Source organism: Sphaeramia orbicularis, chromosome 9 (genome assembly GCF_902148855.1).
Source record: "Sphaeramia orbicularis chromosome 9, fSphaOr1.1, whole genome shotgun sequence".
NCBI lineage: Eukaryota > Metazoa > Chordata > Actinopteri > Kurtiformes > Apogonidae > Sphaeramia > Sphaeramia orbicularis.
In genome coordinates this window covers 50,985,516-51,011,389 of record NC_043965.1, presented here as the reverse complement: position 1 = coordinate 51,011,389, position 25,874 = coordinate 50,985,516, and the positions used below count along the sequence as shown (strand labels likewise).

Sequence of the window (25,874 nt, the reverse complement as noted above, 5' to 3'; positions counted from 1 at the left end):
GTGATGTATTTTGACAGTCGATCAAAACAACACGGTCTTATAATCTTCACATGCTGTATCAGCTAATAGTTTACGGTTCTGTTAGCTTAGCTCCGTTTTCAGACAGAAAACAATCACAGTAGAACCACAAACCACCTCTGTTTTTCTGTACAGTTTGTGTTGTCAATAGCTGAACTAAAGATCTGTTCGGAATTGAACAAACAAGGTCAGAACTGTCACAGTTTAGTCTGAACCGTGGATCAAAAAGCGTCAACTTACTAAAGATAAGAGCATTCCATAATAACCTTATACCTTAATAAGCCTCATAATCAAGCTCAGCAGTGTAACAGAAATGCTGCCATTTCAGCATCAAACTCCACTGTTTTCAAGTCTGTGTCCAGTGGATAAAACACTTGTTATTTAGGCTAATAACTTGGTCTTTCTTACATCAGAAATATCAGAAATATCCACCAATACAACTCAGAATAGTATTCATAGCGTTCCAGACATTAGTGGAATATTTACCTGTTTTAGACAAACATCAGCTTTGTGTAGAGTTCAAAGACAGGATCTACAGTCGTGGGATAAATGGCCCTTGTTTTCATCAGTTTCTTATTTATTTTAGTGCCTGGTACAACTAAAGGTACATTTGTTTGGACAAATATAATGATAACAACAAAAACAGCTCAAAGGAGTTTGATTTCAGAGCTGATATCTATCTATTTTCCATGTTTTCTTGATAACCAAAATCACTTCAGTTCTTACATCAGTAGCTTTATTTGGCGTTGTACTGACAAAAACAGTGCTTTTAGGCATTCCAAGTTTTCTTTTCTGTCTGTTTTAGTCACATGATACACACAGGAGTTAGTGCTTGATTGCATAACCATTGTTTTTGATGCCTTTTCGTGGTCTAATAATTTTTTCCATGACTGTATTTGAAGACAACTTATTGGTTCATTTATTTTTTCAAAGGCAAATCTGAAGTAGGAGCTTCAGCCCAGTGTGGGGCTCAAACCCATGACCCTGAGATTAAGAGTCTCATGCTCTACTGACCAAGCTAACTGGGCTTGATTTAATGCAGAAATAGTTGAAAGTTGAATCTTGAAAAATACTTTTTCTGAACATTAATAATTTGTCTTTCCTACCAACACAAATATCTACTAACTCAACTCAAGAAGCTTTTCCCAAGGTTTAGAAAAAAAACTAGAAGCTTAAAATGTTTTGGAAACATTACTGCTTCCACCTCAAATAATAAAACTCACCCATGTAGAAGAAACACTACCATTTCAGCATCAAACTCCATCCTTTCCATTCAGAGCTGTGTCCAGGGGTGAAAACAACAGCATCTATTTTTATCACTTCTTTTCTTTGACTCTAAAAATTGTTTCTTAGTGGTTCTCATCCCATCTGGTCACTTTCTGATGCTTTGGTCAAAGGCCCAGTGGTGTTAGGTCTCCTCACCATGGTAGACCGGCAGAGTGACTCACTGCTCCCTCTAGTGGTCACATAAATCCAACATGTCATAAACCTGTGAACATGTTGTGCCAGGCACAACAAACGCCACCCCTCGCACGTATTTTTGGCTTATTATGGCATCAATCCAGCTGATGTCATGATGTCTATGCATGTGCTGATGTCAGTATATCAATTGCTTCTGTATATGTACCAAGTCTAAAGTAAATTGAAACAAAATTGATGTTTTACAGACATTATAAGTAAATGGGAGAAGAAAAAAAGAATGTAAAAATTCATAAAAAATTTGGACTTTGACTACTTTTTCCAAAATGTAGTGGCATGTATTATGTTTCACTGGCAATCTGTAAACTCAATTTGCCGTGAATTCAACCAATAGTTTTTCTGCTACAGACATTTGAAGTTGTGCCCCTTAATAAGTAAATGGGGGGAAAAAAAAGATTTTAAAAATTCTGCAAAAAATTGAACTTTCTAATTATATTACCATGTTTGTGAAAAGAAGGTGGAGACATTCATTTGTCTAAGAGTCAAACATTTTCACATTTCCAGTGTTTGTTTTTAATCTGTGCTATTTAGGCCTTATTTAGATGTCTTGCCGTGTCGTTTATGTATGTTGAATGTCCTCTTATGGTTTGTGCAGATGCAGGTTTAGTGGAAACCTAACAAATATCTCCTACAATGTGAAACAACGTACACTGTGTGCGCAATTATTAGGCAAATGAGTATTTTGACCATATCATCATATTTACCTCCGCCAAGGAAGTTATGTTTTTGCCAGGGTTTGTTTGTTTGTTTGTTTGTCTGTCTGTCTGTCTGTTTGTCTGTCTGTTAGTGTGCAACATAACTCAAAAAGTTATGGACAGATTTTGATGAAATTTTCAGGGTTTGTTGGAAATGGGATAAGGAAGAAATGATTAAATTTTGGTGGTGATCGGGGGTGGGGGGGCCCACGGGGGGGCCCATTTCCAACAAACCCTGAAAATTTCATCAAAATCTGTCCATAACTTTTTGAGTTATGTTGCACACTAACGGACAGACAAACAGACAGACAAACAAACAAACAAACAAACCCTGGCAAAAACATAACCTCCTTGGCGTGGGGGGGCCCACGGGGGGGGGGGCACTGATCAGCCTTGGCAGAGGTCTGCGCTCTCCGAGTGCTTCTAGTTATGCAAGTTTTCCAACTCCAAACTAAATTAAATTTCATGTTGGAATTAGTCATTCTCAGGTGATATTTATTTGTATAATAGGAGAGAATATGGCCTGAAATGTTAACAGCTTATATTTAGGTGCGCAGAATTATTAGGCAGCTTCTTTACTTCAGGTAAAATGGATAAAAAAGGGATTTAAATAACAGTGAAAAGTAAAAAAATTGTAAAATTCTCTTCAGACAGATGAAACGATCTTATACCAGCTTAACTATTGAAGCATGATGACAAGTGGATCACATGTTTTATAACAAAGAGTCAATAGGGTCACAAAATATGGAAAGAGAAGAAAACAGACAAATTAACAGCAAAAGATTTAAAAAAGAATCAGGAGGGAAACTACCAGTTCCACATTGGCCTGCAGAACTACTATGTTCCAGAACAAAATCCTACCTACAATGTCCAGAAGTAAAAGATGCACAGGTCACAAAGACAAGGTCAAGATGAGAAAGGCTGAAATAAGACCACCACTGAGCAATAAGACACACATAAGTTGAAACATCAGGACTGGGCCAAGAATTATCTGAAGACATGTATTTGTAGGTTTTATGGACAAATGAGGTCAGAGTAACTGTTAATGGACCAGACAGTTGGACCCACGGCTGCATCAGTAACATCACAGAACTCCACTTCCACTTAGATGCTGAGGTGGAGGTGGGGTTCTGGTATGGGCTGGGATTATTAAAGATGAGCTAGTTGGGTGTTGCCTGTTTGGGTGTTGCCTGTTTGAGTTGAAGATGGACTCAAAATCAAATCCCAAACCTACTTCTAGTTTTTAGAAGATGTGTTCATCAAGCAGTGGTCAAGGAAAAAGTCTGTGTCTTTCAAGAAAGGGTTTTTTAAATGAATTTTATTCAGGACAATGTTCCATCACATGCATTGAAGTATTCCACTGCATTTCTAACCAGTAAAGCCTTTAAACACGGAAGAATTATATGACCGCCTTCTTCACCTGACCTAAACCCTTTTGAGAACGTGTTCTCCCTTCTTAAACAGGAGATTTATGGTGAAGATGAACAGTATGCCTCTCTGATCAGTGTCTGAGAGGGTGTGGATGTTGCTGCACAAAAAGTTGCTTATCAACAAATCAAGAAACTGACAGACTCAGTGAATGGAAGGACTGATATAAAGACGACTGGCTATATTGGTCAGAGATTTATTGTTTGAGTTGTTTGTTTGTTATTCTCACTTGAACAGATGAAAATAAACAAGTAGAACGGAATATGCTTCATTTTTTATTTAGTTGCATAATAATTCTGCATACTAATAGTTGCCAAATAACCATGTGCAGACAAATATCCTCCAAAGAAAGCCAAAAGTTCACTTATACTTTCTAAACCCTGTAAAGCCTGAACCATTAAATTATTGACAGAAAATTCCATTTCTTTGAAACTGGAGCCTTTCTTGGTCCTTCTGAACAACCAAAAAAAAGTTTTTTCAAATATCAATTTCTATGTATGAGTTTCCATTTTGTAGAATATTTGATACATCAGGTCTCAATGCTCAAGTATTGTTATTTTTGAACAAACAAAAACACAATATAACACAAACATGTTTAACAAATTGGTAATTCCTTTTCAAAACTGGCAAAGTTCTGCCTCCTTCCTCATTAATGACAATCTTCTGTCACTGGAAAGGCCTCTGGTGAATGAATTCCTCGCCCCTGGTGGATTATCCATGTATTACATGTATCTAATTGTATACTTCAGATTTTTCAAGAAAAAAAAAAGGCAGCCAGCAGAGCAGGCTGCCTTTACTTCATCCACAGTCATACCCTGATGTTTTTTTAATTTGTTTTTTTCTTTTTTTCGCAGAGCGATATCTGAAGATGAAGCAAATGAGTGAATCTAAGCCCACCTCCTTCATGACACACTTCATAATGCTCTCCAACAAAACCCAGGTAGACCTGAGACCCAGGACCAACACATACACCACCATTTACATTAAAGTGTTATCATTGTTTAAAGACTATAAACTTATAATCCTAAAGCTGTTCATGCTTCTAGGCATTCTATTCATTCATACCCTGCAGTGTTATTGCATAGACCGGTTGTCTTTCTCTATCAGCTTTGGTTGCACCACATTGTTCAACTTGAATTTTCGATATCAGCAATCCCTATTATGCTATAAATGTAAGCAATCAAAGATAAAGCAGTCTAACATACTGGGTATACTGGGTTTGCATACTTAACAACAATATTTACTTTTATCATTTCTATGCTGTTCCAAAGCTGAGGTTTTTGTTTGGGTTTTTTTTGCAACTAATTATTAATAATATAATATAATAATAATAATAATAATAATAAATAATAATAATTAATATTTGTTTCAAAGTAAACATAATATTTTAAAGAAAAATTTGTTTGCTCTGTTCACTATTTCACACTGCCCCCCCCCCCACACACACACACCCTTTCAAAACATTATAGCTCATATGAACACTACAATATTCTCTTGAGACTCAGGAAGGTAAAAGTTTGGGATTTTTTACATTAAATAATTGTCCTGATTGGACTTTTTTTTAGTAAAGCTGTGAAACTCTTGTCCCCTACAAAGGACAAAAATGCATTGCTGGGTCTCAAGAGGATATGTACTACATTTTTATGCATGTTTTCAAATAACTTAATGGTTGTGATGAGATCAGTAGAAGGTTTCGCAGTTTGCATGACTGAAAAGTGCAGACTGAATAGAACATCATTGTGCATTTTCAAGTGTCTAAAACCAGATGCTGACGTCTATATTTTGGTCAAAAGTTGAAGGATTTGTTTTGGTGATACTAACAAAAAATTATGTTGAATGATACAGAACAAAACAGAACTGACCATTCAGGAATTCCAGGTCCCCCAAAACAACTCATGCATAAGTTTCTCCAGCAGTACTTAGAAAAAAAAGCAAATATCCAAACTACTGTATCATCACTTAACGAATATTCAAGTCCATGTAGTGGACCAGAGGTGTCAAACTCATTTTAGTTCAGAGGCTGCCTACAAACCAATATGATCTCCAGAGAGCTGGACCAGTAAAATAACAGAATAACCTATAAATAACTCCAAACTTTTCTCTATGTTTTCAAACAAGAAAAAGTAAAATTACATTACCACAAACTATACTTAAAACAAATTGTGAATAACACAAACAACCTGGAATTTATTTAGAAAAATAAGTGCAGTTTTAACAATATTATGTCTCAGTTTATCATTTACACATAAGCTTTTTTCAGACCAGCCAGACCAGTGTTGGAGCTGGTTCACGCACCAGTTACTCTGGGAACCAAAGTGCTTGCCCGTGAACAACCTGCGTTCATACCATTATGCGAACCCATGATGCGTCATCGACAGAGGGAGTTGCTTTGCCACCAAAAAAACAAAAACAAAAAGGGGCATGTCGTATTGCTACTGTTTTGTTTCTCGACACTTACCGTAGATGTAGTAGGACTGATGCATGATGGGGTAGGTTGTCGGAGAAAAACTGCTTGTTTGCAACTGAATATACGAGTGGCAGTAAAGATGACACAAAACTCTGTAAAGATGGTTTTTATTTAATGCAACACAGAACATTACAACTCGGTCTCCCAGCCATTTTCCACTCTCACGTGTTCTTGGTTTGTTCATTTTTCTGCTTTTGATACGATCGACCTGGTGTCATACACTCATGTCGTCACAGTTTGCTTAAAAAAAACAAGTTTTACTTAGTGCTCGTCGGGAACCAAATTTTTGGTTAACAAACGTTCTGATTTTCAGTGTGAACATGTCGGCCAGTTCGAGATTAGGTGTAGGAACCAGCACCAGCATGGTTCTCTGTCAGCCTGAAAAGGGCTTTAGAGATCAGAGTGGATCTACAAATACTCAGAACATTTAGTAAAAGGCAGAATATTGTTAAAATTGCACTTACTTCTTGTAAGACATTTCTTGTTGTTCATTTTTGTTCAGGTTCACTTTTTTTTAAGGGATTGTTTGTAAATGTACATTTTCTTGTAATTTTATTTTTTTCACACTAAAACAAATAGGAATATTTGGAGTTGTCATTATATATTATAAATATAGTATAGTATTTTACTGGTCCAACCCACTTCAGATCAAATTAGTCTGTATGTGGTTTCTGAACTCAAAGGATTTTAACATCCTTGACTGTTAATATGTTCAGTGTAATTTTTTCATTTCACAAATTCATCCCACAGCCCAGACTGACCACTTGGTGGGCCGGTGTTGGTTCACCAAATGGACGTGTTAGGCTGCATGGTTGACATCCTTGTAGCAGACTGGTGTGATGGCCTAATTGTGTGGATCATAAAAAACCTAACAAACTATTTATCTGTTTATTTTATTGGAGTCATATATAAAAGCAGTATTTCTGGTTCTCCGTCTGTTCACAGTCGGTGTTTAGCCATCAGCTATCAGCGCTGACCAGCCTGACTGAAGCAACCGTCCAGCTGGATGCGTGCATCCAGGCCCTGGAAGACACCCAGGAGGATGGGCTGCAGCCGGTGGACATGGTGTCCCTCATCCAGGTCCTGTCCATGGCTGCAGATATCCCCACACAGCCGGACACCTACATGACCAACCACAGCCTGGAGAGCGTTCAGCAGCTCAGCCTGAAGTTCATTAATGTGGCGGACAGTATCATCAGCCAGGACAACGCCCCCAAGTGGCAGGCCATCAAAGAGGTAAAGAGGTCCAGACACCAAAATGTTCAAACAAAGCATGGAATTTCATTGCACAACCTGTGTAATGACAATAAAGCCTATTCTATTCTATTCTATTCTATTCTATTCTATTCTATGGACCTCGATTTATTTAGTCTAATGTACACTATTCGGATGTGGCTAGAAATATTATCGCGACAAAAACGTTCTTATAAGTTGATACTGATTATTATCACTGACCCTGTTTACATTCACACTAATACTCTGATCATTATCTGATTTCTGGAGTTAACAGATTATTCAAGTGATCATGTAAACAGCATAACGTTAGCCTCATGGCATAACTGAATAAGTCACATTTTTGGTAAAATTGTGATTTCTGCATAGCTTTAGTCTTGTAACGCTGCTGATTCATTTTTCATCAGTGGCTATCACCTTAAAAAAATATGACTTAGGCAGTTATGCTATGAGGCTAACAATAATCTGTTGTTTTATCTGATTATGTGAAATGGGATGAACACACCTGGATTTCTCCCCAGTACTCTGATGTCTTCATGCATGTGTACCTGTTAATCTAATTTAATTTGTTCTTTTACATCTGTGCATGTGTAAAAAATAGAAATTGTAGAAAGCGACGTAGTGAGTGAGTGAAATATGAGTGGGGGACAATGATAGGAAACTTGATTCTACCATCACTACATACATATGTACTCCAAAAGATATCTGATTTACTTAAATGTCTAAACCTGGGTTATTCGATTAGCGGTTTTCTGAAGTGCATGTAAGCACGTCAGATTCAATTATTGCAATTATTTGAGTACTCCCAGTTGTTGGATGTTTATGGTCATGTAAATGGGCTCAATGTAAACGTCAAATCAATATCTCTTTAAGTTTTAAGGCACATTTTTCATTCTGAGTAAAAGTTGAAGAAAACAGAATAAACCAGTGATTTCAAATGATTAATTATTACTAATTATTAAGATGCAAAAATGTGGAAAAAGTTGGTTAAAACATGACATGAGTAACATGGAAATGACATCAAAATAAAAACACATTTTGTAATTTTGTGCTTACCGTACTTTCTGGACTATTGAGCCGCATGCTGCCGTCTCCAACGTCTCACCATCAATTTATTGATGGCAAGCTTACGTGCTGCAGCTCTATTTCCTTCTCTGACAGTCAGATCTATCGTCTTTAAGTTGAACGCTGCCTCATATGCATTTCTTTGTGTGTTTTCCGTGATGAGGGTGTGTGCATGATGTGCAAAATGACTGATCTGAAGAATTTAGTGTGGGTGTGTTTGACTGATGGTGGATTAGCTGCATCATTGTTTAAGCCACAGGGTTCAAAGCGTGTGAAAAAAGTAGCAGTTTATAGTCCGGAAATTACGGTATTTTAGGCAAAAATGATGCTGGATTTTGCAAAAGTAAATCAAGGTAAAGAAAATGGGTTCTTATTCAACAAGATGAAAACAACGTAAGGAAAGTTATTTGTGGTTTTATACTTTTATTTGAAGGTGGGGTGGAAGATCCTGGAAAAACGGTTCGAGTAAGCTACATTTTGAAAATACACAATTCAAAAGTCCAAACCCCTTTCTTCAGACTTCCCCGCGAAGCCACACTTCCAGAGTACCGGAACACACAAGCATTGTGTTCCTGAGAGTGCATGAACGCTGGGCAGCATCAATTGCCCCCCCCCCGGCAGATCCATGCATACCTCATTTATTCTCCTCCAGTACCCCGTTTGATAGACATATCACCATTTAATCATTTCGATGGGCCAGTTAAAATGTTTGGATAGTGTTTTTCCTGTCTGTTCCACAGGTGACTAAATTTTTTTATTTTTGTGTTAGAGCATTTAATTGATTGGTTGCAATTTGGGAGTGAAGGGGATTTTAAGCAATATAGTAAAAAATGTTCCAGGAAAACATCTCCAACCCCACCTTGAAGGTCCAAACATGACAAACATATTATTGATGGAACATCAATGATTATTATACTTTATACTATAAAGATTTCTGTTCAACATCAAACTACACGTCTGAAATTAACTACAATAACAAAACATTTTGTGCTTTGTTTGATACTGTACAATTGTGGCCAAAGGTTTTGGTAGCGAGACAAATTTGTTTTTTGCAAGCTTTGCTACTTGAGATTTAGATTTTTGCCCACATGTTTTTGAGGTACTTAAGACTTATATTTGCAATTACAATTATGCTAAAAGTAGATTTGTGTCACAACTACAGACAAAAGGTTTTGGTATCACAATATAAAGTTACATCACATTGATTGTAAAAGTGATATTGCACTATGATATCAAATCCCACTGTGATAATTAACCTCCTCCTGTATGTGTTTAGGCGTGGAATATAACTGATTAGAAAAGTAAAAGCAGGTTTGTGGTTCAGCGTACTATGCAGGGTTCATCTGGATTAATCCTGCCTTCATGTGCTATGGGAATGATGGTAAAATCTAATTACTAACTCCAAAATTGCATATGAATGCCCCTCATGTCACAGTGGAGAATTGGGAAAAAAATTTGATCCACAAGCTGCCAAAATGAAAAAAACCTTTGAACTTTTCAATATGGCAGAAAGCAACGAGGGATTCGGATTCATTGCGAATGATAAACAGTGCTTTTTTTAATGTTCTGCTGCTGTTAGTGGATGATTTTGCACATTTATTGTATACACAATTTGCAAAAACAGAAAAAAATGCTGTAGCATATGAATTAACACATCCAAAACTGGTTTAGCAGGTCAAGTAGCAGGTTACCATAAGCTGTGTGGTGGCCATTTTTCATTTCACTACAACAACAAAAGCGCTTGAACACAACATACTGGTAATTTTAGATCCACAAGTGGGAAAGATCATCTTCCCAATAGCACATGAAGGCAGCATTGGGCACAAACTTGGTGTGATTACACACACACACACACACACACACACCATTATCTGTAAAACATGGAAGAGGCTTGTGGGTGAGGTCATGAGTGTCAGAGATGGACAGCCCGCTACTTTTTGATTCGTAACTTTTGAACCAGACAAGTTAAAGACAAATATTACACATAATTGGAAATGTCTAAATGCCATCTTAAACAAACTCAAAGGTCAAAGTTAAATTTCAAATATTTTTAAATGAAAAATATCAAAAACTACAGCGTCACGGATGGACAAAAAAATTAACATCTATTTTTTGCTTGAATTACAAAGTTCTCAGAAGTGGAGTTCCTATGACATTTTCATTCTAAAATGTATTCAGTGTAAACCTTAAACCCTCTATTTTACAACCTAATAATTGGTTTAGAGGAAAAAAATATTTTATCATACCTAAATAGCAAGAGTTTTACGAATGGCAGCGTCACAGATGGACAAAGCCAAAAATGGCACGAATGGACAACAAAGTAAATATCAAATTAAACATTTTTTATTTCAATTATCACTATCATGATAGTGGGGAAGCAAAATTTACAATATTTTGAGGCAGGGATTGAAAGACAGTGTATGACCAGTTAGTTTATTGAAAGTCATGAGAATTTATTTGCCACAAGAAAATTGACATAATAGAAAATGTTTTTATTCTATGTGTCCTCCTTCTTTCTCAATAACTGCCTTCACACACTTCCTGAAACTTGCGCAAGTGTTACTCAAATATTCAGGTGACAGCTTCTCCCATTCTTCTTTAATAGTATCTTCCAGACTTTCTCGTAATAGTTTTGCTCATAGTCATTCTCTTCTTTCCATTATAAACAGTCTTTATGGACACTCCAACTATTTTTGAAATCTCCTTTGGTGTGACGAGTGCATTCAGCAAATCACACACTCTTTGACGTTTGCTTTCCTGATTACTCATATGGGCAAAAGTTTCTGAAAAGGTATGGATAATAGTGTTAGGTATGATTATGACATCAATATATGTTTGGTTTCAAAACAATTGACGTAGTGCCTGCTGAGAAAAAACAACTAAATGTTCATTGTAAATTTTGCTTCCCCACCCTGTACATTTTTATACAATATTTACAACATGCAAATAATATTAACATTATATTCAAATGTATTTTTCATAGATATATGCATTTATTAATTTTAAACACTGTGTTTAGAATATAACATAAATTATATAATAGTCAAATATCAATGTATTTGGAATAAATTTTGTTTATTTATGAGAGTTTATAAAACAAACCCAGAATCATGGCAGAGGTCACTTTCCAAACATTCATACACATAAAACTCCTCAATTTTTTTTATCACAATTTTTTTTTCTCATTCCAAAATACATTCTCCTGAAAGTATAAGTAATTACCTACACAAAAAATATAAGTTTGGTGTAGATTATTGTAATTACATTTTTTTGACCAGATGTTAACCTTCCCTTGGCTTCACCCTTGTGTTTCACGGTGCGCAAAACACTTCTTAATAGATGAAGAAATAAGCGTACTTAAGCTCAGACAGTTAAGTACAGTACAAGTAGTATGAGTAAACCCTCAGTAGGTGGTGTAAGAAAATGTAAATGAAGTAAATGAGAAAAGTTCTGGAGGAGTTCTGGAATGATCCAAGCTGATAGAGGTTAAGGAAATAAAAAAAACAAGTACAACTGAAAATTCTCAAGAATGTCTGTCTGTTTCCTGTGACTGTTTATAAGGTTCACAAACAGAACAAGACAGAATTAACAGACGTCACTGATATCCGTAAGCTTTACCATGAGAGAGATTAGTGTTGAAATGTAAGAGCTGAGGCCTTCACATACATCACCACAGGTCACCTTCTTTCAATGCATGTTTTCAGCCTGACGTGGTAGAATGTGTTTTTTTATCCGCTCAATTCACTGCTACTTTAATGTTTCACTTCACACCTGTATTATCTTGACCCATCCATCAACACAAGCTAAGGTTAAATAGTTAAAATATTAAATAGGCTATAATTGGATCAAGTCCAATGTATCTACTCTTTCTACTTTTTACAGCTCTACAGTTAGAGGTATATAATGATAAAAAAAAATAATATGGCTCTGGCCTTCAACCACATCTCAGCTTTACTGAACACTCATAGCAAATTAGAATTAAATAGATACAGAGAAAATCCACACGACGAGGAGCGAAAATAGAACAACTGGGGCTACATGAGGTTTCCACCACTAGAGGGCAGTGTGCTTCTGTAGATACAGTATTACAGCTCATTCTTACCATTGGAATGGTGGAGTTACAGTAGTGACAGCAGGACAAAGTTGACAAATACCATAAGCTCTGCCAGCCTCCATACCTCTTGATTATGCCATAGCTACAATGTAATAACATTCATTCTCACATTTATGATTTCTAAGACATAATTCATCAGAAAGGATGCTGTAACCAAGGTTACAGTTTATATGTGTAAGCCTTTTTCTTCTTCGTTTTTTTTTTTTTTTTTTGTCACTTCTGCCAGTGCATTATCGATGTGTGGAGTGGAGTGTATGGATCCGTATGGAGGTTGCATATGACAAGTGTTTCTATCAGTGCTCGCCTGCCTTCCCCCAGGCCTCTCAGCGCTCCAAGGCCACCTCAGCTCAGACTCAATGGATGAGCCGCACGCTGAAAAACTGTGGCTGTACTTATCTGCAAAGCTCCCTCGCTCTGCTCCCAGCTCCGTCTCCAAGGCTTGGCTTGGTCACACCTAATTCATAGCGAGGGGTTTCACAACAGAAAATAACAACATCCTCAATTGTACCTGGCATTATAGGTCTATCTTTTATACCGTGGGCGCCAAACTGGGTTTCAACTTGGGATGCAATTTGTTCTCTTGTGCAATTTCTGAATGGCCATTTTGGAATAAAACTCTTTAGCGTTGTCAGCTTAGCAGTGTAGTGTTGGTTCTGAACTGCTGCTTGTGTGTGTGTGTGTGTGTGTGTGTGTGTGTGTGTGTGTGTGTGTGTGTGTGTGTGTGTGTGTGTGTGTGCTGTTCAGGTGGTGAATGGCCCCATGGACGTGGTCAAGAGCATTGACCGGATGGTAACCAGGCTGAGTCCTCGCTTGATGGCAGAAACCAATCACATGACCATTCACAGCCCCAACATCAGTGAGTCTCACACAACACACACACACACACACACACACACACACACACACACACACACATACACTGAATTTACGAAGCAGAAAACAGCAAAGGAATTTTAAAAACAAGCAATGACACGTATGAGTCAGGTCATCACCAAGATTCTTTAGAAAAGAGGATGTGCTAAAAAAAATAAAAAAATGTTTGAGTCAGCTCACCTTAAAATGAGAAAGTACATTATGAGAAGAAATAAAACCATTGTTCAGCAACAGAATGGAACAGATTTAGAAAAATTTGTTAAAGGAATTTTCTAAAATGTCAGAACCTTGCAGTGTTAACAACTCTGGATTTAATATCAATTTTATTCTATTTAGTCTTAATTCAGCTTCTATTTTTTGTCACAGTTTAACCCTCAAAGACCTAATGAGCCATTACATGTAAATAATTCAGGTAAAATACAGTTTGTCATCTTTTCATGGTCATTAGATATGACCCTTTTGGATGTTCATAGGATCCATAATGAATGTGGAAACACCGTCACCTTCTGCAACGTTGATTCACCAGTAAAAACCCATGTAACCCATGAATGACAGTGGTTTTAGACACATGCTTTTATGTTCAGTTAATTAAACATTTTGATTAAAAGGTCTGTTTTCTTAAGTTTTCTCTGTTTTGATATAATAAACTTCACTGAAACATGCAAAATGCAGAAGGGTAATATTATAATAGATGGTGATAAATCACTAATGAAAGGTTAAATATAGAGAAAAATTCATTTGGAAGTAGTTCTCAGTCTATAAGTGTTAACAAGATACTATAATATTTGGTTCAGCCAGTTCAGCCAATATCAGATCTTTGGCATCAAGCATTTACAATGTGACTTTTGTTGCCAAATCAATAAATTGACCAATATATGAGGTTATGAGTTTAACTGTAAGTAGAAATTTCATGTCACAAAAAAGTTTTTGATTCACCACAAAAGGCTTGACAGCTAAACAAAAAACTTGCACAGAGAGAAAAAAAATAATAAAATACAAACAAGTACAAAAGCATTTTGCGATTAAAAAAAATCTTTTACTGAGAGGGAGATTGTTTTGTTTTCAGTCTATTTCTATTTGACCTCCAGTGTTTGTTTCTGACTGCACAGTAAATAGGTTTACCTGGATTTGATGTTGATTGAGTAGAGTTTGGCTTGTGGTGCACTGTCTGTTTGGAGCATCAAAGTTCTGCTCTCACATCTGCTTCATTTCATTACAGGCTGAAGAAACAAATTTACGCCCACACTAACTGGGACATGACAAAGGAAACACGAATAGATACATTACTTCACCAGCACTTTTTCTGAATAAGGTTTAGAAAACACAGAAGTGAAACGAAGAACTAAATACAGTTGTGCCATGTTGAAATTCCTCCAGAGGGATTATTGTACTAAGTCTAATGGCTAAAGAGACTAAGGACTGAAGTATCTGTAGAGCGCAGGATTTGAGTCTGATAGAGTTAATAACTTCTCTTATGAGTGTGTCATAAGAGGAAAAGATATGATGGCTTTACCACGAACGCCGCTGCCCCGGATCTGCCACAGGTGATACCCAGTGTTGGGAATAATAGCGTTAAAATAACAGCGTTACTAACGCTGTTATTGTTTTTCAGTAACAGGTAATCTAATTAGTTACTATTTGAAACGTTACAACACCGTTACTGTCACCGGCAGTGAAATGTGGCGTGTTACAATGCAGTGATATCTAACAGCTGTTGTCCTGGTTCGCTCTGCCAGGCACTAGAGGTGTGACGAGTCGAGTCTTTTGAATGGCTCTTTTAAGTGAATGATAAGAACCGATTTGTTTACGAGCAGTTCTTATATTCAGATTGCCCTCACGTCTTCATGCTTCACCTGCGCGCCCCATGAGTCTGAGTTGTCCACGCTGCCTTCATGTGAACAACTAATGATATCTCTGGGTTTGAGTTGTCCACAGCACATCCCATTCACTTGAACGCAGCTATGTGTGCAGCTAACTTAGGGGAGGAGTCCGACTGACTGGACTGAAGACATTTACCACTGTATCAGGGAGGAGCAACTGAAAAAAGTGGAGATGATTAACTGGAGGAGCGTGTGGTGGAAAAGCCGGGCCCTGGTGGACCCCAGCCTTACCAAAGTCATGGTATAGAAGCTCTGTTTAGTTCAACATGACTTCCATCTGAATGAGTATTCTCTAAGACAGGACTGATATTATCAGAGAAGTCGCCTCAAGACAGCAAAAGTTAGATCACTTGTTTTCCTTAACTCAAATTTGCCAAAGGATAAGAAGAAGAGGCAGTAGAACCCACAAAGGATGACACTGCTTTATTATTTCAGGGATAATGTCTTTCCTTTTGTTCACACATCAATAAATAAATCAAGTACACGTCTATGCTATTCTACTCTACTAGCCTGTGAAACATGCTCCAAGATCTGTTTTCTTTTACATATTTGAAGGTTTTTCAAAAAAGTAACACAATAATTACTGTCCCTGGTAACTAATTAAATTTGTGAAGGAGTAATTCAGTTACTAATTAAATTGCTTTTTTGGGAAAGTAACAAGTAACTATAACTGATTACTTTTTTAAAGTAATTTGCCCAACACTGCTTACAAAGAAAAAAATCATAGCTCAACTTTGTGGCATAATTGACCTCACATCTAGAGAAAGGCGCAGATTACTAATGTCAATGAATGTCAGTGACACTTCAACGCTCCCTAACCCATTGAGTTTCCTCAAAACCTTGCCTCACCATACAAGTCACTGCCATAGAGGCATAGATTACTGTTCAGTGTATCTGCTGTATTGAATTTTATCTTCTTTATGCATCTTTGTAATGTGCAAATAAATGACGTTATTGTTGCATGATAAAATTAAAAAGATAATAAATTGAAAAGTGTTAACATCCTCGTTGCTTAGATAACTATTCAGTCACACAGCCTACACATTAAAACTGAACAAAAAAAGTGTTACATAAGTTGTAGCCAGTGTGAGGCAATATAATGTAGATGCTCGTGAAATAAGATGACCATTGACCGTAGGCTACACAAGCGCTCCCCCTCCTCACAAAAGCCAATTTAACTACTGAACACACTGATTATCTTTTTAGCTTAATAGAATCTAAACACTCCCTGTGCAGTTGCCACAGAGGGTGAAATGAACTGTTTATACAAAACCACCTTTTGTTTTGGATGTAAACCGGTTTATTTTTTAATATTAAAAAATAATATTATTTAATATTAATATAATATTTGTTTTTAATGTTGGACATTTTCATAGTCTATCTCAGTGGTTCCCAACCTTTTTTTGCTTGTGACACCATTTTAACATCACAAATTTCTGGCGGCCCCAGACATTCGAAATGGATACAATTTTTATGCTAAAATTAATTTGTTTTTGCTCATGTAATAGTTTGCTATACTATGCTGCAAATAAATGTTAATTTTAGATGATATTTAGGCTATATAATGCATATTATTATGGATGTAGGCAGAAAAGCCAGGTTGAAATTACTGCACAAAGTGAAAATTTTATTTTCCTTGGTCAGGATATTTACAGTCAGTCCAACTTGTATTTACAAGGCAGCAAATTAATGCTGAACAAACAATAACTCAAACTATGAATTATGAAAGAGCTGCAGCATCTGAAACTGGCCACAATGAACATTTGAAAGATAAACAGAACCACAGTGCTTCAGTTTCAGCTTCACAGTTTGTCATCTCTTTTATGTATTGGGATTGTCTCTGTCAACTCACCATATATTTTTTTATTAGTAAGGCTTTTTTTTTTTTTTTAATCAATTGCTAGAAATTTCAGGTGACCCCATTTGAATTCCAGGCGACCCCACATGGGGTCCCAACCCCAAGGTTGAAAAACACTGGTCTATGGGGAATGACTCACTTTTGGAGCGATCCTCCTAGTGGACATTTAATTTACTGCAGATTTAGCCTCAGTCATCAACTCTACATGTTGCCACTTGGAGGAACATCACTATGCATGTATGTGAAGTGACTGTTATGCCCTCAGTTTGGCAACCACTGGTTTTATATAGTCTGTCCTAATTAGGGATGCTCTTATATCAATATTAAACATGTTATTTTCTGTCCTTTATTTTGTTTTTGTCACTTAATTCCATTTTTGTGCAAAGGAAACCAACTAAAGTTCTTTAAAGTCTTTCACAACTTATACTACGTTTCAATGGCCCAATATTCAAACATTCAAGTTTATGAACTGATGAAATAACATCTTCTACTGGCAGATACAGCCGAAGTGTCTGAATGTCCTTGTCTGAAATGTTTCTTCATAGCCTTTCTCATACAGGACTTTCATAATGATGAAAAATTGTTTGCCGATTAATTGTCATACAAACAATTGTAATAAATGACTTGTGCTTCTATTGTAGTATAAGACAAATAATAGTAGATTTATACATGAACAATTATGTGAATGAAGAAGAAGAGCAAATGGTTGTCATTGAACACTGCACGTAACGAAAAATGTCATTTCAGCTACATAGGGTACATTCGGCATATTGTAAATTCGTCAAATATACATAATTACAGGTATTGATAGAGATGATCCACTTCAAAATAAAGAGTTGTTGAAAGGGAAATTATATGTGACGTCAGTAACAAAGCGCCAATCAAATCTCAAAATAGTGGAAAAATGATGTTTGACTAGTGATGGAAACATGACATTTACTTTAAACATTTACTGCAAAATAATACTGGTTAGCACAAGTACTTTCAGTATGGCCAGTGATGGGGCTATAAAATGTAACCTAAAATGTCATTCCAGTCATTCAGTGCTGTTTATTTTTCATTCCAACAAATCTATTAGATATGCAGAAATGCTTAAAGGTTGTGGATGAACACAGGTAACTAACAATATGCCAACAAGTGTAATTTTACATTCTTCTACATTTGTTTTAAGTGAAGGGGATGTATAAAGAGATAGGCAGGTATTTGTTAGAATCGAACCCCATCGACAACACCAGTCGATGGGGTAGGACCTTTCTGTGAGGAGTTTGCATGTTCAGCCCGTGTCTGCGTGAGTTCTCTCCGGGTTCTCCGGCTTCCTCCCACCATCCAAAGACATTCAGCGATTGGTTAATTGGTTAATCTAAATTGTCCATAGATGTTAATGTGAGAGTGATAGTTTGTCTCTACATGTCAGTCATGAAGTTGTCATGAAGTGGCAACAGGTTCAGGGTGTACCCTGCCTTCACCCATAAGTAGCTGGGATAGGCTCCAGCGACCCCCGTGACCCTAAAGCGGGTTCAGAAAATGAATGATTACATATATATATATGAGGACAACAAAAGGAGGAATCTGTTGGTTGTATGAAGTGCTAAAATATCTTCTACCTTGATGTGTCACGTTCTTACCTCTGCATTGTCCTGGCAGAAGGAGGGAGAAAATTCTTAAGTAGATTCCTAAGATAAAATAAAAGACTTCTTCTTGCAATCCTGCAGAAATATGCCAAAGTTGCCATGGTAACACCATTCCACCTCAGGTTAATCAAACTTGATTGCAATCCAAGCCACCACTGTTGTTTTGGTGTTGTTATTGAACATTAAGCAAGAAGCAATGAAAAAGAAGCCAATTTAACATATTTTCATATATCCTGAATTCAATATAACATATCAGTTTGAAATATTTCTTGCATTACAAATTGGCTTCATATTCATAAATGGGTTATTTTTTTCCACAGATATTTCCGAATGACGTGATAGAAATCTTCACTGCTTTTCTTTGCAGAGCTGGAGGTTCAGCAGCAGAATCTGTTGGAAGGATCCAGAGGATTCTGTGGGCCTGAGACAGACAAATCTACCTCCCTAGACTGTATTTCAGTTGTACATCAGAAGATACAGGGTCTCTTTAATAATGGTAGGGAAACAGTACGAGCACCGATCACCTTCCTCCACTTGTACTCATACAAATGACCTATTTAAACTTACCTATCACAGCACTGAATGTTCCCAAAGAGATAAGGCACATTTTTTAACCTCTGTCTTGAGAGTGAATTTAGTGAACAATACAGCAATGACAGACTTGTGAATGAGTCGCTTGCATTCACCTACGTACAGCCCCAAGGTCTTGCAATGAAGTGCGCACTGGATTTTCAGCCACTATTCTTCTTGAACAAAACACGCTTCTTAAATGAATCACATTTCTCTTAGTGCTATTTTATTTGGTCGTCTGGTCCACGATGAAGAATGTCGCATCTTGCTGTTGTGTCCGGTGTTTAGGCAACCATCAGCTCACGTTGGTCAACACGTGGTATGGTTCTCTGCGGCCTCTTTTCAACCCGGAGGAGAACATCTCCCTGGTTCCTACTGTCACTGACGGCAGCCAGAGGTAACACACAAGCACGCATGGAGCCAGAAGTAGATGATTTTCATTCCCTTTAGATGTACCTTTTTTGCTTTACTACCAAATCTCTCAGGGAATGCCATGTGCCTTTTGTTTAACTATAATAATACATGTGTTTCCATCCAGCTGTTTTTACTGCATTTTCAATTTGTGCATTACAAATGAGTAGAAATGCTGAAAATGCAAAAAAGCCTCATGACATAGCAGAAAGGTGGGGTGTGAATAAGTGCAATGGAAACAGGTTTAGTCAGTGATTATTTGTACATATGTGTGGATTAATTAGGAGAAAGAAACAAACATAAATGGAAGATGGAAAACAATGAAAAAAACATCATGTATGAACAAACTGCAGTAGCTACATAATGTAAGGGAAATACTTTGACAAACTGTGGAAGGCATTTCACATCTATCAGCTCCTCAAACAACAGTTCCTGCAGTGCATTACTACACGAAATACTACACCCAGTGGGCAAACTTTTAGCCCATGATGATGAAGGATCAGTTCTTAATATTTGCACAACAACACTAGATGGAAACATGCATAAATTAGCTTGTTTTTTTACAGACTTGTTGAAAATTCTGTTAATATTTCATAATACATCTTGATGGAAATCTGCTTAATGACTGTTGCAAATGATTAAGATGGCCAAGTCTAATAGAATATTGTAGAGGCTACTTTTCAAAGGGTCACGTCTTTTTTTTTGTTTTTTAGATTAGATTAGATTAGATTAGATTAGATTAGATTAGATTAGATTAGATTAGATTTAATGATCCCTTGGCAAAGCCCCCAGGAAATTAAAGTTCCAATAGCAGCAGAACACAGAATGTACACATTTAATTACAATTGCACGTTAGAAAGTACTGGTTTAAATAACAAATAACAAAGTAGTAATAATGAAGTAGTGATAATAATAAAAATAATCAATAACTAGGTATGTTATAATATTATAATATTACAATATGCTAATAATAATAGTGATATGCTGAAAGTTATAATTAAGTGATAACTAATAATAGTAATAGTAATTTTAACAACGGCAATGGCATAGTAATAGTAGTAATATAAATATGTGAGTAATTATAACAATAATAATAATAATAATAATAATAATAATAATAATAATAATAATAATAATAATAATAATAATAATAATATCGCGACACGGTGGTGCAGTGGTTAGCACTCGTGCCTCACAGCAAGAAGGTCCTGGGTTCAATTCCAACACCAGTTGACTGAAAAAACATGGGACCTTGGGAAATGGGAAAAAACGTGGGACCTTTCTGTGTGGAGTTTGCATGTTCTCCCCATGTCTGCGTGGGTTCTCTCCGGGTACTCCGGCTTCCTCCCACCATCCAAAGACATGCACTGATAGGTTAATTGGTTAATCTAAATTGCCCATAGGTGTGAATGTGACAGTGATTGTCTCTGTATGTTCAGCCCTGCGATGAACTGGTGACTTGTCCAGGGTGTACCCCGCCTTTGCCCCTATGTAGCTGGGATAGGCTCCAAGCGACCCCCGTGACCCTAGTGAGGATAAAGAGTTCAGAAAATGAATGAATGAATAATAATAATAATAATAATAATAATAATAATAATAATAATAAATTGATGACTACAAACAACCATTGCATACTGGATACACTAAACAACATTGCACAACTTAAACTGCACAGTCCCACTGGTGGAGCAATTGACATAGCTCTAAATCTTTTTAATACTAAAGTTAGCATAGCACCATACATGACCCAGGTTTACATGATGCTAAAGCATTGTCCTTTACACTGGACAGAGTAGTACATGTGTCATTTAGTAAAACCGTGGCTTCCAGACTCGGGAGGTTTAGGGGTTTCCCAGAGTTAAAAACAAGGAGATACAGCCATGCTGAAACATCCCACTCCCTTTGTAAATCATGGAGATGTTTCTGACAAGAGAAAGTACAAATAAGTGAGTGGTAAAACAAAGCTGTCCTGCTGATTTCATTTCTGGTTGTGTTGTAGATTCAGTTTACTTTGCTGCCTGAAACTTCTCCATTCAGTCCTCTCCTCTGTGTTCACATATACACTTGACATTATATTAATTAGTATATCCCCACCCGCCCCGGAGGAAGGATATACCAGGAATTCCATCCATCCATCCGTCCTTCCATTTGTTCACCCCATTTCTCAAACACTATTCACCTGATTCTTTTCAAATTTCACACACATTTTCTTCACCACTACAATATACAATAGGTGAAGTGCACAGTTTGACATCTGAATTTCAATTTTTTTTTTTCCAAATATTTGAAAATTTCCACTTAGAAAAATGTCCATCTGATTTCTCAGATCGTATTCTTCCAATTCTTTTCAAATTTCACACACATTCCTCACATTATTATCTTTGTTTCTAAAATGCCTCAGAGACGGTTTATGTTTACCATAACTATGATTTTAAATGTTCTATCTCTAAATTTCTAAAATATTTTTCATGCTCTAACTGTAAATAATAATTTTCTACCACAACTAACCACTTTCTTCACATCTCACTGAGGAAGAAAAATCTCCCATTAAACTTAAAAGGAAATATTGATGTTTATAAACTGTATGGGCAAACATATTGGGACACATCATGGCTACAGCTGTAAGATGTCCTGCTCATGCTGATTTGAGATATAAATATCAATATTAATAATCAATATGATATTCATCCCAATATAAAACTATATTATGACATTTTTCATTGTTGTTTTGTAGCCCAGACCAGAGTTCAACGTGTCCACATACTTTTATACTATAAGGCTAACCTGTTTTTTTATAGTGGAGAGAACTCAGAAACTCAACGCAAAATTTTGAGACAGACCTAGAGTCAACTTGTTCAGTGGAAATGTTAACCACTATGCCACCACAACACCCACTTTGCCTAATCTGCTCCAAATCTGACATTTTTGATTAGATACCTGGCCTGAACACAACTACATGTCAAAATTGAAGCCCATTCTGGTGTACACAGGGGGCAAGGGTCCAATTTTAAAATTTTATTCATTCATTTATTTATCAGGAACAATGCAGTCAGTGGCGATTTCTCATAGACTGCAAGGGAAGCTCAGCTTCCCCTAAAATTACAAAAATTAAATGGTTAAATATATTCGGTTGTGTTGACATTTTATTGACTACAAATGTGTTAGAACACGTTCATCTCACAGATGAGTTCGTTCAGAATCAGCTTTATCACAAATCAACGGACTCGCTGTTGTTCACTTCTCATACATTCCCGTTGCGCTGTTTTCTCATTCGATCTCTGCTCAGTGCATTTGTCCACAGACTGCGGGCGTCTATGGGCTTCAGTGGGACTGAGTGGAACAGTTTTTTTCACTGCCTCAAAACTAGACGGTAATTGGATAAATGCCATGATGTTGTCCCGCCCCCAGACGCCGGGCATCTCTGGGGGTGAATGGAGCTGTGGGCGGAGCTCGGCCGGGCTGGACGCCAGAATCCCACGTGCTGATTGGAGGATCAGACGAAAGGCTGATTGACAGCTAGTTTCAGATCTACTCCTTCACTGACACAGTTCAGTTTAATACCATCGCGCATTCTGCTGTGAAATCAAGGGAGAAACCACTAAGAAATTACTCGTTCATTTCTTGCACTGTAAATAAAACACACTCATTGTACTTCCTTGTTTCAATTTAACATAATTTCAGCGTTTTCTCGTTTCAGTTACATAATTTAATCATTTCTTGTTCGAGTTTAATATCGTTTTGTAGATAGTTAAATCAAACTGTCGGCTAGGTCGGAGTGGAAGGAGCATCTCTTGTTTAAAAAGGCTGAAGTCTTACACCCACAACACAATGGGCCAAGGCAATCTAAGCAGCCTAGCTCTGCTGGACATTGAGAGGACACTGGTCCAGTTACTGGAAAAGACGCCTACTTGGTACGATAAGGTTACTGACCATTTTCTTAAAAAGGAACGGAGGGCCGAATGTATGTTTAGATAACTTGACTTTTTTTTTTTTTTTTTTTGATGTAAGCCGACAATGAGCTTCCCTTGTCTGAAAGACGAGCAGCCGCCACTGAATGCAGTGAGACATAGAGGACAACAGAACAGATGATGTTCTGCATAAAGAGTATATACCATTTAGGTAGTTTGTAACTTACATCCCTGGTTGGACTTTTTAACAAAGAAATACATTTACAGTATAAACAACAATTATTGAAAAACTGTGTAAATAAAAGCATAAACAAATAATATAAAAACCTATTCACATTCATACCCTCAAAGAAAAAAAAAGGAAATGAGTCCGACCTCACCAAAACATTAGACATTTCAGAAGTGAATTCATTCTTGTTTTGTTTTTGATTGATTGATTGATTGATTGATTGATTGATATCTTTATTTCAATCATGTAAATGACAATTTAAAAACAGAAATGCAAATAAGTGATAATCAAGAGAATGAGAACAAAACAAGATGGTAACATGAGGGAAAAGGAGAAGGAAGAAGTATAAACTTATCTAATCCTATCCCTTCAATCTTTTCCATACTGAAAACAACAACACTGTCCCAAATTGATCAGCAATTTTGGAACATGTACATTTAGTCACTCATCCATATTGCAACACATTCACCATATCCTGCTAAATTGATATCTAAATAACAAGCAAACACCTTGTGGCGTTTATTTGTCAATGTACCTCTGGAAAATCATTTCTTTTTGCCTCTTTTTAAACACAGTTATACTGGAAATTTACTTTAGTTCTGCACTCAATCTGTTCCACAGTTTAACTCCTGCCCCAACAGTGATATAGAAGCTTTTCAATGTGGTATGCACGCTTCTGACCTTTAGAAGTAAATTTTCCCCTAAATTATAACCCCTCTTTCTTTCATAAAACATTTTTGAGAGAGTTTGGTAGCAATTTATTGCTTGCTTTGTATAATAGATGAGCTGTTTTGTGTTCTACCAAGTCAAAAAATTTTAGAGTTTTGGATTTTAAAAAGAAGTCATTCATGTGAACCCGAAAATCAGCATTCTGGATGATTCTGATTGCTCTTTTTTGCAGAATGAAAAGTGGTTGAAGTGAAGTTTTGTAGTGTTTCTCCATGCCTTTGTACAGTAATCTAAATAAGGAAGAATAAGTGAGTTGTACAGAATATGGAGTGATTTCTGGCCTAGTACATGCCAGTTTTCAGCCAGTGCTTAAACTCTCCTTTGAATGTTTTGACGTAGTGTTACAGATATGACTGCCCTTTATTGAGAAAGCTGTATGTCTAAATGTGGTTCAGTACTTGGATATTTTACAGTTATTGTTGACAGAGCTCCTGGTGACTCTGCCACAGCCCTGTCTTTGGATAAAACTATGAAGTGGCTCTGGTGCTTATTTATTAATAATTTATGAATTTGTTTAAGGAAGCAGAGTTCAGTGAAGCTTTCAGCTCCTGCAGCTTTAACTGTGTTTTTCATGTCCATTCTTAAGTTCTCTCCTTAATGTATGACTCTGTGTACACAATTAGGTATTTGGGCACCGTTCTGGGCTCCTCAGTCATATCAACCACAGTTCTGGCAGATGCTGAACGGGTCAGTACTCCAGTTCGCTTCCAGCTCCAACACAGGGTCCAGGTAAACAAAACCTACCAAGTTTCTTACACCATCATAACTTTAAAAAATGCAAAATGATGAGTAGATTCCAGCCATACTGTGCGATATAGACTCTTATACTACACGTTTAACACTGAGTGGATCTCAACCAGACTGTACAATATTTGTACCATACCTTGTGCAATACACAACAACATTAATGCAATATTGAACACTGCACAGTTTTTCCTCACAGATTATTGTGTGTACCTTAGTTATGTTATATTTGTATATGTTTCTACCGATAGTTTTTAGCCTTGTGTACTGTCCTTACAGTGTTTTATCCACCTGTTTTTATTGTGTCCCAATCTTATTTTCATCCTGTAGTGCATCTATGATGTAATGTCTGGATGACACTAAAGAAATCTGATCTGAATCTGAATTTACCACCCAAATGCACCACTGAATGATGTAGGAAATAATTTCTGCCTGTGGCCATCAGACTGTTTAATTCCTTTTTATAACCACATCATTTTTAAACCACATACAAATTTTTGTATTTTAATATCTACATATAAATATACACTGCTTAAAGAAAA

At 36.7% G+C, this 25,874-nt stretch overlaps 1 protein-coding gene across 1 annotated transcript in view; it reads left to right on the top strand.

Annotated features, from left to right (window-relative positions):
- Positions 1–25,874, top strand: part of adgrd2 (adhesion G protein-coupled receptor D2) — a 90,679-nt gene that overhangs the window by 16,434 nt on the left and 48,371 nt on the right. The window contains exons 6-11 of the mRNA XM_030144249.1: positions 4,475–4,560; positions 7,006–7,323; positions 13,244–13,355; positions 19,109–19,248; positions 19,611–19,708; positions 25,212–25,317. Coding sequence (XP_030000109.1) covers positions 4,475–4,560; positions 7,006–7,323; positions 13,244–13,355; positions 19,109–19,248; positions 19,611–19,708; positions 25,212–25,317 — 860 coding nt within the window. The remainder of the gene's footprint in view (positions 1–4,474; positions 4,561–7,005; positions 7,324–13,243; positions 13,356–19,108; positions 19,249–19,610; positions 19,709–25,211; positions 25,318–25,874) is intronic.